We start from the raw sequence: 14,810 nt of genomic DNA on the forward strand, positions 1-14,810 counted from the left end.
AATGATGGCCCTAACATTCTCACTTGTTAATATCAGAGAGTGGAGTTACATTGATGAACTTCACAAATATTTATTATTTATTATAGAGATTTCTTTGCTTCCATAAGTAGTCCCAACTGGTTTTGCATTTGATGTATCCACTCTGCAGTGCAGAACCTTCTGGGCAAAGTCACACTGTAGCTTCACAGAAAAGAAATGGAGTTATGAGAGGAAATTACAGTTGCTAGACAAAATTCGAGACAATATGAAGAATCTATAGGGGCCTCATAATGTTAGGCAGCAGTTCGACTTGGCGAGTTGCATTGTTTTGGGTCAAATTGAGACAAATTGTAATAAGTAGCTTAATTGTAATCATAACTGTAAGAAGCAGTATCACTAGCTTTACTATACTGTGGCGACTTAAAAGAAGATACCTTACATCTAAAGAAGTTTTGAATGATAAGTGTAGAAGTCTAATAGTTGACCTGATGTAGACATTCTATATCGGCATTAAGGTCCATTCGCACATTGGTTAGTTGCCCCGTCGCCGTAGTCTAGTGGTTAATGTACTCGACTGCTGACCCACAGTTCACGGGATCAAATTCCGGCTGCGGCGACTGCATTTCCGATGGAGGCGGGAATGCTGTAGGCCAGTGTGCTCAGATTTGGGCGCACATTAAGGAATCCCAGGTGGTCGAAATTTGCCCTCCACTACGGCGTCTATCATAATCCCATGGTGGTTTTGGGACGTTAAACCCCACATATAAATCAATCATTTACATTGGGTAGTTCTGCTAATCTCACGTTGAAATTTGCCGAGCAAGCGGTTTCACATGATCAAGCTAGCGTGATAATTATGGGTAATGCAGACAAAGGACACGGGCAAATAAATAAGGCACATTCAAGACAACACATCTATGTTTACTTGAATGTGCCTTATTCATTTGACCACGTCCATTGTTTGCGCTACCATAAATTATCTTGCCACCATACCACAACAAGACTGAATCACCACCCTCATCGATATCAAGCTAGGATTTTTTTTTCAGAATTTCGTTAAAATTGCTTTAGAAATATGAGAAAAATCATGGACCATCTCCCTGAGAGAAACCATGATGGGATGCAAAGCAGCAGCGGTACGCACGCTGTTGACCCGGCTGAAACGGACGTCGACGCGGGTGCTGGAAGAATGGTTGAAATCGAAACTCAATGTAACCTTTGCTCGAGTAAACATTTATTTGAAACGCAACGACATGGGAGGCGGGTCGGGTTTCGCATAAGTTTTGTCTCGGATAAACGAGCCGAGTTCTAGACGTGCGCTCGAGCATTGTGGCGGTGGAGAGGGTGAAGCGAGAGAGAATTGTTTTGCGAGCGGGTGGAGAAGCAACACCACCTAAATGTGTTGGGAGAAGCCAGCAGCTGTTGCAGGTGAGGGAGAGAGCGATGTCAACGCGCAGCTGCGACTTGACCTACTTGGCATCGTGCCACCAACTGCGGCGGGGAGGGACGTCATGTGGCGCATCGGCACAAAGGGACAGCACTACACAGGCGCTGGAAGTGCAGTGCTAAAAAGTGAAGCTGATGGGCACCTATGTACTCCTAGAGTAAATTTTTCTCCGAACTGGGAGCGTTTGAGCAGCTTCTTTGTGAGCAAAGCGACGGCGGGCCTGAGCTTTGCAATGGAGACCGCTGCCGTTTTCCGGAGGAAGATTCTTTCACCACTGGACGATTTGGAACAAGAAACCTTACGTGCAGGACTATGTACAGCAAAATGGCAGCAAAAAGGAAATTGACCCTCAGTGAGGCCTTCAGCAGCAGTGTCGGTGTCAAGCCGGCAAGCTCTCCTTCATCCCCCGTCTCGCTCTCTAAGCCACTCCTTTATCCCTTGTCTTTGCAACACTGGGTCAGTGCTCGTTGCCTGCGGTCACAGACACTAGCCAAAACCGGACAGGCGGGTTCTAGGAAAAAAGGGGGGGGGGGGGGGTGCAGCTATCTTGTCCACTCCAGCTAAAGAATGTCAACCTAGGAAGAAGGGGGAGACAGAGAGCGACCTTACACTTTGCTTTTCTGTTTTACTGCGTGTCGCAAACTTTGCTTTTGTTCTATTTCTGTCTTCGTTTTGTTTGTTCTGCCTCGTTGTATGTTTATTTATATTTATTTCTCTACTTGTTTCACTTTCTTGCTCTTTCCTTTTTATCTCTGTTTCTTGCTTGAGTCTCCCTCTTTTCTATCTTCTTATTTTTCTATCTCTCACTGTGTTACTTTCTACTTTCTCCCTTTTGTATTCTCATACTGCATTTATTTCTCCCAATTTCTCTCTTTCCCATTTTGTGCTATGCTTTACTCTGTTCCCCTTTCTTTTCCCTCACGCTCACTTCCCTTTCACACCCATTTGCTACACTATACTAAACAAGGCTATTGTAGGCTTATCTAGCATGCCTGGAAAAAGAGTGAACTCAATCTTGCAAACATTATAGATGCCTTGATGTGACAAAGGGCAGGTGGGGCGTATAATCTTCTTGACTGGGTTGTAAAGTCTCTGGAGAGCAAGACTGACCGACATAATTATGCTGGGCCTCCACGCCTCTGAAATAAACAAAAAAAAAAAATCTTCCAGGAACAACTCATACTCTCAAATACGTGGGATAGATGAACGGTTTAGTGACGCTGTGGACTGGTTTTGCGTGTTTGATTTGTGTCAATTGAAGTGGAGCGATTTCTTTCCCCGTAATAAAAAAGGGGCGTTATCAGCATGTTACGACACTGCTTCCAAACAAGGGTGTGCAGGTTTGAATTACGCCTTGTGAAGAATTTTTTTTTCCATCAAAATTTCTCCACCAAAAACAGTGTGGACATACACGAATCTAATTAGACTGTTTGAGCTAGAGTTTGCTAAGGCACTTGACAAGTCACCCCGGAAAAGAAGACACAAACCCAAAAGTTGGTGGGATGAGGAAGTTAAGAAAGCCTTAGCAAAACGTCAGGAAGCCTCTAGGGAACACAGACATGCTAAGAAGCGGGGTGAACCGACAGATGATGTTAAAAGAAAATGGGTAATCTTTCTAAGCTGTAGAAGGGATGCATTCCTTCTGATCAATGAAAAGATTAGAAGAAAGGGAGCTCAGTGGCTGGCAGAAGTACATAAAAAAGATAGAAAAGCAGCTGCAAAATTTTGGAACCATCTAAACTCTCTAAGAAATGAGACAAGCCTAGAGCAGAGATTTATAACTACAGCTCAAGGTGCTAGGCTAGAAGGGGACGAAGCTATTGAATATATAAGAACAAGGGTGACAGAAAAATTTCAACAAAGAAGTGCCTTATGCACCACAATAGACAGGGATGGATTAAGTGGCACAATGGCTCCATTTTCACAACGAGAGTGGGAAAGGGCGGAGAAGAGAGTTCCAAGTAGTACATCAACAGACCCAGATGGCATTCCAATTATACTGATAAAGACATTGGGTCCGAAGTCTAAACAGACTTTGAGGGAGGCAGTGAGCAGAACAATAATCGATGGTGAAGTCACCGATGGATGGAAACTTAGCAGGATGAGCATGATCTATAAAGGAAAGGGGACAAAAATTACTTAAACAACTACTGTCCTCGAACAGTGACGTCAGTGGTCTGCAGGCTGGTCATGCAGATTATAAAGGAAAGACTGCAGCCTTGGTTAGAGGATGAGGGGGTGCTGGGGGAACTGCAGAATGGGTTTCGGAAACACACGAGGAAACACACACATCACTCTGGAACGTGCAAGGACAGCAGCCCGCACCTATGTGATCCTGAACAAAAGATCTCACTCACCGATTTACTAGTGCAGAATATCTAATAAGCGTTTTATTCTCTCTCTTAGCACATGCCCTTCCTTTCTCTTCTCCGGGAGCTCACATAGTGATCGATCTTTGTTACCACTCGGCCACATGAGCACCTCATAAGCCAAGGCAGCAGTGTAGCAGGCTTGCCGCCAACACCTTGCAGTGACAGCCTGGTAGGCGGAAGCGAAGAGGGCTCGCCGACACATCTCTTGTGTATAAATAATGGATATAGCTCATCAAAATGTATATACATAGTGCATCCAAATGTAAATTAATGAACATTGTGTATGTAATGTATATTACCATTGCACACACACACACACGAGTGCAGGAGATGCATGAGTACAGACGATTTGCGGGTTACCCGATCATCTCTAAGCAAGCTCCTCTAAAATCATTATTCCCTTTGAATACGGCAGTGATTTTTTTTTTTCATTTGATATGTGAGCCATTATGGCAGTACGTGTGCAAAGAGTCAGCAGCACTACCGCAACACACCCATTCATTTATTCCTGTCCTGACCGGTGCATCATATAAATTTTCATGCTTCATAGTCATGTCGACGAAAGATCATCCCACAAATATCCCGGTCTCGCATACTGTCACATACACACCAGTTTACTATTGAAGAAATGATATACCTAAGAATGTGTACAACTAACATGTACTTCGTAAATTACTTTTGGTGCACGAGCACCAATAACTACGCTTATATGCAATGATAAATAAATTACCTCATTGTTCATCTTGGTAGGAAACGTAGCAACTATTACGCAGAATACACAACACAAACGCTTAAGAGAGGTTAAAAGAGCACCATAATAAAGTGCAAAAGGGTACTAATAGTCACTTGGTGGTCCACTTTACGAGCACCAATAACTATGCTTATATGCAATGATAAATAAATTACCTCATTGTCCATCTTGGTAGGAAGCGTAGCAACTATTACACAGAACACACAACACAAACACTTAAGAGAGGTTAAAAGAGCACCATAATAAAGTGCAAAAGGGTACTAATAGTCACTTGGTGGTCCACTCTACGGAGTGTGGTATTTCGATAACACTTGCATTCTATATCGGAACAGAGATTTATTAACCCGTTTGATCGTAGAAACAGCAGAAATAACACGTGATGATTTTGAGTGTGTTAGTGCACCTTATATCTCGCTCATGCGGAAAGAACTTTGTTTTTTGGATGGTGGTTATAGATAATAATGGGTGAGTAATGTATGGCACTGCACGTGTGCTTTTTGTTGTTCTGTCTTTTATTATTGTTTTTCTTTTTCTCCTCTTTCACCCCCTTTATATACTCTGATGTTTGCAATCGACGTTTAGTTGAAGTAAGCGTTTGTGTTGTGTGTTATGTGTAATAGTTGCTGCGCTTCCTACCAAGATGAATTCATAGCAGCTGGCCCGATATAATTATTTATTGAATTACCTCATTGTATTGTGAAAGCGGCTTTAGTAGTGGATAGAGCACCACTGAATTTGCACAAGATACAAGAGAAGGTGAGCACACAAGATGAAGCTGTTTGCTGCGGCAGGGCGCACAGAGGGAAGTGGTAACGAGGGCATCCGCACCTCCTAGAGACTAGTGGGAGCACCAAATCTGCCCAATGCATTGGCATAGTGGGAGGGCCCTGGTGCTGCAATGAACCTTCGCAGCCCCCTGATGGAAAACTCTGCGAATGCCTACCTGCTGCGAGAGTGAAAAACAAGTCCAGGCTCTGCACGCATCCACACACCCCAGCAGAGAAATAGCACCAACTACATTTACGTAGCTCCCATTCGACCACAATTCTTGTAATTTATTAAGTGAGATGAATAGAGACCGGATTGTAGGCAAATGTATATTTTGTTTCTTGCGTTCCTATCACGCCTATTTTGATGTATCAGCATGAATTAGAGGTTAAGAAGGGCTTTTATATTGTTTTTGTAGTGCCTATAAATGCCTATTTTTGATGTTTATGCCTAAATTCCTATAAGTGCTTATAAATGCCCATTCTAAAAAACGGTGCCAATATGCACGGAATTTAAATTCAAATTTCGCTTTCAAGTACAGTTTGAGACTGGTATTCGTATTATCGGGCAAAGTTGAGCTTTTGGAACTCTATGGGGTGTAACCTGTGCTCCATCTCAGGAGTTCCTTTCAGCCCCACCGCGGTGGTCTAGTGGCTAAGGTACTCGGCTGGTGTCTCGTAGGTTGCGGCATCAAATCCCGGCTGCGGCGGCTGCATTTCGGATGGAGGCGGAGATGTTGTAGGCCCGTGTGCTCAGATTTGGGTGCACGTTAAAGAACCCCAGGTGGTCGAAATTTCCGGAGCCCTCCACTACGGCATCTCTCATAATCATATGGTGGTTTTGAGATGTTAAACCCCACAAATCAATCATGAGTTCCTTTCAGCACTGCCAAAGCTACAAGGTCTCTCGGTTAATAGGAAGGCCAATTAGGCTCTACACATGTATTCATCTGCATCTCGTCGTCTGCACGGCATCTCGATCCTCGGCGTCTGCTCGCATGCGTACGATGAACAAATGGAAAACCATAGAATATAAAAAAAAAGAAGTCTCCATGGGTTGTGTTTTCTTTGTAATTTAGTTCTTAAATGGCGCTCGGAGCCGAAGGTCACGGGACACAGATGCATCAACACGTCATGTGCACGCAAGGTTACATTAGCATAATATTCCCATGCCAGGTCGTAAGTGGCGTAGTGTCGTTTCGACGTTCTCTGTATTGCACTGCCTATTTCTGTGGCATGGATCCCTCTATGCACGAATGTTTGGAGAGGCTGGCAGGAATCACGTATTCTTACCACGATAGATATGTACAGTCGCACTGCTGCAACTGCTGTAAGGGATGATGCACCAAAATCACGCCAAGCGTTGCGAATGCTGGCAAACGGCGAGAACACCTACGCAAATGAAATGGAGGCAGCTTGGCCTCGCATCTTGCTCGATACCAAGCTAATAAAAAATAAAACACACAGATTCTGTTTGTATGTTTTAAGATTTCTGTCAACCTTCATACTTCTTTTCTGGCAACAGATTGCACAAATTACATACCTCGCCTCGAATAATTCTTGCAGTGTCACGTACTACTTTGACGTATGCAGGAACATTACCTGCTGTTTACGTCACCTCCACCATGTCTGGGCGCGCGTGCCTGAGATAAGGTCATGCGGCGTTTAGTCTGACATTTCACCTCTTTCCATGGCGCGTAGCATTGCAAGTCTTGGCAGATGACATCGTGAGCACCCAGCGCATGCGTCCCTCTTGCCTACTTGCAATTTTCAAGCATGGTGAAGGGCCCTTTAGGATGTGTTCACAGACACAAGAGACATTGACACTGTGCGATTTTACCCAGTTAATATGAGGCAAAAAAACTCTTCTGGTCTAGTGCTCTAACTATCAATCAATCAATCAGTTTATTTTAGTTTTTTTTTACAGGCAAAAAAAAAATTGAGGATGGCAAGAAAAAAGCAGTCATTAACAACTGCTTGACGAGCCTCGCCACCCCTACATGTCAGCATACGCAACAACACTGTGCAATTTTAAGAAAAACAATTGTCATTATTTAGAGGAAACAAAAAAGAGCACGAATAATTGCAGGCGTTCGAAACATTTGTTCACAACCAATATGTACACATCAGAAACAGTTGTTCATACAAGCATATCACGAAATACAAGGCGAAGTAAAAACAGGATACACTGGCTAAAGTCGCAGTTAAAAAGTTTAAAAACATTAAAAGCAAGAAACAAGACGCTTTGGCTTCCGGCTTCATACAATGTAAGGCACTTTCCTTAGGAAGCAATGACATCATACAATCTCATACAAAAATGGTGTCATGGAGTCAATCTCATACAAAAATGGTGTGAATACATTTAAGTTGTGAATACATGTTATACAAAAATGCACTTACACCTTATATTACAAAGGTATTGCGAAATGCAATAAATGACACGCGGGTCACGGCATCATACAATGGCCTGTTGAGATAGGTTGGAAGAATGTGCGCTAGCATACTGTAGCTATAATTTGCTCGACACCTTGGTAAGACAAATTCATTCGTTTTGCAAGTCGGGTACGGATTGTGATGATGTGTGGGCGTTACAAAACTCGAAAAAAAGGGGTCATTTCGGCTGACTGCTTTTTTAGAGAAGGCAGCAAATTTGTAGTCGAACATGCGGTCAATTTTCACAATTTTATACTGCTGGTACAAAGCAAAAGTTGGGGAATCACAGGACACATTTGCAACCGCACAAAGTAGTTTCTTCAGTAGACTTACAAGTTTTTGTATATTTGTTATCGTAGTGTTCCCCCATACTAAGAAACAGTAACTGACATGGGAATAAAAAAAGGCATATTAGAGATCCAATTTAGTTTTTGCAGGTAAAAGACCTTTGTTGTGCCACATTATCCCATTAAACCTCGAACGTGCGACACAGATTTTGCTTACGTGGGCGTTTCACGACATCGTGCCAATAAACACTACGCCAAGTGACGTAAAATTGTCAACATATTCAATGGCACTATTCTCTAAGAAAAAGCGAGGTGGGTTCAGGACATTTTTTCCTTTTGGATGAAATATTATAGCCTTAGTTTTTCCCCTATTTATTTTTAAGGAATTAAGAAAAGACCATTGTGTTAATCATGTCAATACCCTATTGGCCTCACTTGTTAGTTCAACAATATTATTATTATTATGGTTTACGAGCATTTTTAGCGGGCAAGATATTGACAATCACAAAACATTCATGATAGATAGGGAGAAAAAGTTGTAGAAATTCGTCATAGGCATCGTCAGCTGTGGCTTCCTGAAAAACAATTGAGCAGTTGACTAGTGCAATGTGATTTTTAAATTGCTGAAGACGTTTCTCCGAAATTAGCTGTCGACATGCTTTTAATATGTGTTCGGGGCTAGATTCCTTCTCAATAAGAGCAACGATAGGCAGGTGGTCGCTAATATCTACTGCAGTACGACCGGCGTGAAACATGTTTTCATCGATTGTTAGAATTAAGTCCAGGCTAGTAGAAGTACTAACGGTGACACGTGTGGGGCCCCAGATAATATTACAAAAACTTGCCAACTGTAGAGTGATCATTCAATATAGTCATGAAGGGCTTATCGGAGAGGCTCAGATCCCTGCCCAATATAGGCCACTCGCTTTACGCGGACGATAACACGATCTGGTGCCCGGGAAGATCACTCACAGAAGTAGAAAACGTGCTGCGATCAGCCCTAGACGAAACGGAGTCCTACCTAGAAGGCACAGGCCTCCAACTCTCTCCAAACAAATCAGAACTGTTTCTGTACAGGCTGGCCAGGCAAGGCGTTAGGAGACTTCCACACCTGGACCAAATTTCCATTTCCTTTTTTGCAAGAAATGGACAGCGCATTTCACAAGTAGATTCAATCAAAATCCTAGGACTACTGATTGACGCGAGAGGGTGTAACACTAAAACCCTGACGAAAATCACGGCCAAAATCGAAAGCATGCTAAGACTTGTTGCTAGAGTATCAGGATGCAGAAAGGGACTCAGTGAAGCCAACCTACTTCAGATCCATCATGCCTTCCTAATGAGCCACATTAATTATGTAGCATTGGCCCTTACCTGGACTAGAACAGAAAAAAATAAGCTAGACACTCTCATCTGTAAGAGCATCAAAACGGTACTGGGGTCACCAGTAACCACATGCTCTGACAAATTAAGACAACTCGGTATGCACGAGATTTATGAAGTGATCGAAGCGCAGGTCACCACCCAGGTGGTCAGGCTCTCGTCAACCAGGGCAGGAAGACGCATCCTGGACGAGGCTGGCATGGCTCCCAGAATGCTTGCTGAACAGGAAATTACCTTATCCCTGGAGGCCCGGGAAACTTTTCTGGTCAGCCCATTCCCTCGAAATATGCACCCGCAATACAATGTAGGGAGGCGAAAAGCACGAGCACGGGCGATATTACAGAACGCCGCCGAGAATCGACTGTCTTCGTTGACGTGGCTCAGTACGGCAAGTCTAGCACATTCGTGCTGGCAGTCATTGACGGCAACGGGGAATTACGCTCCTCAGCCTTGGTCAGGTTAGCTACGAGCGCAGTTGCAGAACAGGTCGCCATAGCCTTGGGCATGACCGGTCGCTCACACACCATTGTGTTAACAGACTCACGAGCGGCCATTAAAGCTTTTGAGTCGAGTAACCTAGCACGAGAGGCTGCCTCTATTCTAGAAAAAAGAACAGACCCTGGCACTCACTTAATCTCTTGGTTTACCGCCCATATGGGTGCGGACGTTCATCAGCACGTACCTAACCTCAATGAGCTTGCCCATGACCGTGCGCGAGATATAACGCGCCGCGGCGGCATGGAGGCCTTATGGGGTCATGATGAAATCCAGTATAACGATCCACTCCTTACGTTTAATGAAATCACATCTCACTATCGGCTAAGTAGAAGGGCCTACCCTCTTCCTCACCCGAACTTAGATAGGTCTCAGTCAATTACACTTAGAATGCTCCAGACGGGCTCGTTCCCCTCGCGGGGCCTTCTCAGTCGTATCTCCACAGATGTTGACTCAAGTTGTCCGGAATGTAATGAAACTTATCGTTCCTTAGCGCACATGCTTTGGCAATGCCCCGTGTTACCTAACGGCCCTCTATCTAGCGAAGCCGACTGGGAAGAGGCACTCCGCAGCCAATCGCTCCAGGCACAAATCCAGGCAATCCAGAGGGCCCAAGAAAGGGCGGAACATTAAGGTGTCCCAACCCCGACCTGGACTCGGCCAGCGGGTTCCGTGGGTCCCCGATAGGGGTTCCCGCGAAAGCTCCTCAGGATGAAATAAAGTTTATTGTCTGTCTGTAGAGTAATTAGCAATTCTTCTTGCGCGGGACTGCTTGGGCTCATGTCTATATTAATGTCGCCGCCTATATATGTTGAAAAATGTTCAGAAAGACAGGCCAATTCACGCTCAAAACGGTGAGAAAACATGCCTAAGTTGCCTTGAGGAGGACGGTAAACGACACAAAAAGCTAGGATGTCGGAACTAATTGTCAGCATTTCAATGTTTGTATCACTAAAACAGCGCTCAGATAACATGACAGGAGTACGTATTTTGGACAAACAACACAACACCTCCACCGCACTTTGTAGGGCGATTAAGAAAAAATGAGTCATAGTCAGGAAAGTGGATTACGATGATATCTGAACAATACCATGTTTCTGATAAGAGAACAAGATCGAAGGAACAGGTAAAGCCATATAAAAGGGACTGTAGCTGGTCTCTCTTGTTCACAGCTGATTGCATGTTGATATGTATAATCTGCAAGCACGGACTGTGGTTTTGAGATAAAAATTCGTTGAACTTGGTGGGTGTGATTTGCTCGTGTGTTGCCTTTCTTAGCCATGCTGAAAATAGAGACTCAGGAGTGTGTTCATTCAAAGATGGACAATTAGGTCACCTGCTCGACCAGAATAGGAGAGACCGTATTCTGCAAACTCTGCCGATAACGAAATTGCATGGCTACGCTGACCTGTTGCTGCCATTGTACCATAATAAACAAACATTTCTGTTTGCTTTACTGTTGCAGACGCAGATCATGAATGTACTCTGAAAACTTGAATTTCTCTAAAAATTATTGAGCCTATTTTCACGAGTTTGGAGGTCTAAAGAAGTGCTTTGTCCGCTTATATTTGGCACCTAGAGCCCGGTTTTTAGTGCCTTTAAATACAGCCTCTAGTGATAAAAAAACAAACAGAATCAATCAAGTGACAAGTGTTTCAATGTTCAATTGTCACAAAGAAATGCTTGTATGCAGGAAGACAAATAAGACAGCTGAACCATAATAATAAAACGCAACAAAAAGTAGCTCCACGAAAGCTCACACATAGAGTGTGCAGATGCAACAACATAGGTTAATATGAAACGGCAATGTATCGTTTCCAAAGCAACACTACAGTTATGCAGCAGTAACACAGATGAACCAAAACTAACAAAATCGCAGTCCTTACTAATGAAAATTTAGTAGCAGTACACAGTCAGCTGTTTAGAAAATACAAAAACGACGTGACATTCATTTCTCCCGAAAATGGTCATGTTTTTGATACAATATTGTTCATGTCATTGTACAAAATAAGGTTTGTAGCGTTATTATCACTCTATATTGTGGTTGTACCTGAGGCGACACACTGCGTACAAACCGGCGCAGCCAGCGTGACTCAGCTGCATGATGGAACGCGCATCTGATAACGGACAGCGCCACCACTCTTCCACAGGAGGCTGACATCACGACAGGTGACTATATAACCCAAGCTACCAAACTTGGTTTAATGCTTGTTTCTCTAATCATTCGAGCACAGCATCGGCATTCTTGCCCTGCTGTTGCTTTTACGTTAATAAACATCATTACGCCACTCACTCAGAAACAGGGCAATCAGTAGCACACACTTCCACTGGCTCAATCATTTTCAATTAACTAGTGTCTTGTACTCTGATTTTATATAAAAAATGCTCAGGTAACATCACTTGATCACTTCAAACACAGGCCAAGAACAACATTATTACGTATCAATCATATCATCATCATTGAATATTATCATCATAGTATTCGTGGTACGTCTTCCTTTGTACGGGTAAGTAGATTGCACATAAGTATTGCCGGTCACAAAGCACAGCTACGGAAGCTCATTAGCACAAATGCACAAGTTTTCATAGTGTTAATAACATAATGATTATTAAACTTGTCAATCAAGAACACCATAAATAACTATCACGACTGTAATCAAAACAAGTAACACTTCACTATAGTGCACACGACAGCTCTAGGGACAATGATGAAGCAATGGCACTACTACTACATCCACAGCTATACTGCTACTCCTTGCCTATGCAAAAAAAAAAGTTCAGAAGGCAGAACTTGCACTGAAATCATCATTCACATTCATAGTGACACATGAGTTTGTTGAGGCTGTCTTGACTGAGGGCATGAAGGCCACGCAGGTGGTGTTGCAGTGAGAAGCTATCCTTGAAGCTGGAAGGGCATATGATGCATTTGTACGGTCGCTCGCCCGTATGGGTGAGCAGGTGGTTATTTAATGTGCGCTTTACCGAGAAGCTCCGGGGGCACAGGTTGCACTTATACGGCCGCTCACCCGTGTGGGTGCGCCGGTGGTTGTGCAGTGTGCTCATAAGCGAGAAGCTTTGGGGACAAAAGTCACACTTATACGGACGCTCGCCTGTGTGGATGCGCATATGCTTCGTTAGAGTGCTGTTTACCGAGAAGCTCTTGGTGCAGAACTGGCACTTGAATGGTCGCTCGCCGGTATGAACTCTCAGGTGTACCTTCATAGTGCTCGGCTGATCACTTACGTAGCCACAGACGTTGCAGCGGTAGAGATTTCCCTCACGTAGCGTCTCCACATCTGCGGCTACTGGAATGCTGGAAGGCCGCGATGCTGGGCAAGAGAAAGAAGACAGGTTACTGAAGGACGGCTCTTCATTTTCAAACGTAGTGAACTAAGATTCTAATTACACGGCAACCTGGCTCCATGGCAATGCATCATGCTACAGTGGGAAAATCTTTGAAAACCAGCTGAGCTTCTTAATTCTGTACAGGAGTGTACAACTCAAGTAAAGCAGTATTTTTGCATTTTACTAGTAATGAACAGCACCCACTTGCCACTGTAGCCCTAATTAGGAAATCACAATGAAGTGAAATCTAAATATTGCTGAATCAGACTCATTCAATTAAGAGGCTTTGAGGACATTGAAAAGACAGACCAGTGCCGCTCAACATTCTGCATTTGCTCGATATGCACATAAGAGATTGCTAAAGGTTCAAGTTGGTGAAGTGCATTCTCATATTTGCACAAAATATACATTTCACAATCTCTTGAAATATACTGTCCTCCCAAGGCAGCTTAATATTGATGACACGTTTTTATGTATATACTCAAACCTCATTATAACAGTCACACCTGCCACGAAAATACTTTGTTATATCCTTATATTCATTATAAACACATATTTGCAGCATTGCATATATGACAGAGCTACTCAACATTTACTTTGTTATAACCGATAATTCGTTATATCCAGGTTCGTTACATTGAGTGTACATATAGTAATAATGTCTGGCAAGAGCACATGATTATGAGGCACGCCACATTGGAGGGCTCTGGGAATTCCAACCATGTGGTGTACTTTAACATGCGCTGAGATAGCACTGCACAGGGGCCTCAAGCTTTTTCTTTCCATTGAAATGCGACTGCCTCGGCCGGGATCGACCCTGTGACCTTTGGATCAGCACCCAAACATTGTGACCACGGTACGTGGTACGACCCACATAAATTCATTTTATATAGCATCATCGTCATCAGCCCGACTTTTCCCACAGCAGGGCAAAGTCCTCTCCCATGTTCTGCCAGTCGACTCGGTCCTGTGCTTGGTGCTGCCAATTTATACCTGCAAACTTCCTAATCTCATTGCTCACCTAATTTTCTACCCTTCAACCACTTGTCTTCTCTTAGAATCCAGTCTGTGATCCTCAATGACCAGCGGTTATCCTGCCTACATTTTCAGTGTCTGGCCCATGTCCATTTCTTTTTCTTAATTTGAACTATGATATCCTTAACCCCAGTTTGTCCTCTGACCCATTCTGCGTTCTTCGTGTCTCTTAAGGTTACACCTATCATTTTCTTTTCCATTGCTCACTGCGTCATTTTCAGCTTAAGTTGAACCCTCTTTGTAAACCTCCAGGTTACTGCTGCGTAGGAAAGTACCACTAAGATGAAGTTGTTATATACCTTCCTCTTGAGGGATACTGGCAATCTACCATTCATGATTTGAGAATGCTTACAGAATGTGCTCCACCCCATTCCTATTTTTCTAGTTACTTCAATCTCGCGGTTCGGCTTCGCGGCTACTAAATGACCTAAGTATACGTACTCTTTTACAACATTAAGTGCACTGCTACCTATCTGAAAGCACTGTTCTCTTGCCAGGTTATTGTACATAAATTTT

The 14,810-nt window shown here is 43.5% G+C and overlaps 1 protein-coding gene across 1 annotated transcript in view; it reads right to left on the minus strand.

Moving 5' to 3' along the window:
• Positions 1-7,188: 7,188 nt before the first annotated feature.
• LOC142791888 (uncharacterized) overlaps positions 7,189-14,810 on the minus strand; it is a 205,010-nt gene continuing 197,388 nt past the window's right edge. The window contains exon 5 of the mRNA XM_075885564.1: positions 7,189-13,304. Within this exon, the coding sequence (XP_075741679.1) occupies positions 12,720-13,304 (585 nt within the window). The 3' untranslated portion in view covers positions 7,189-12,719. The remainder of the gene's footprint in view (positions 13,305-14,810) is intronic.

Source organism: Rhipicephalus microplus, chromosome 2, assembly GCF_043290135.1.
Source record: "Rhipicephalus microplus isolate Deutch F79 chromosome 2, USDA_Rmic, whole genome shotgun sequence".
Taxonomy (NCBI): domain Eukaryota; kingdom Metazoa; phylum Arthropoda; class Arachnida; order Ixodida; family Ixodidae; genus Rhipicephalus; species Rhipicephalus microplus.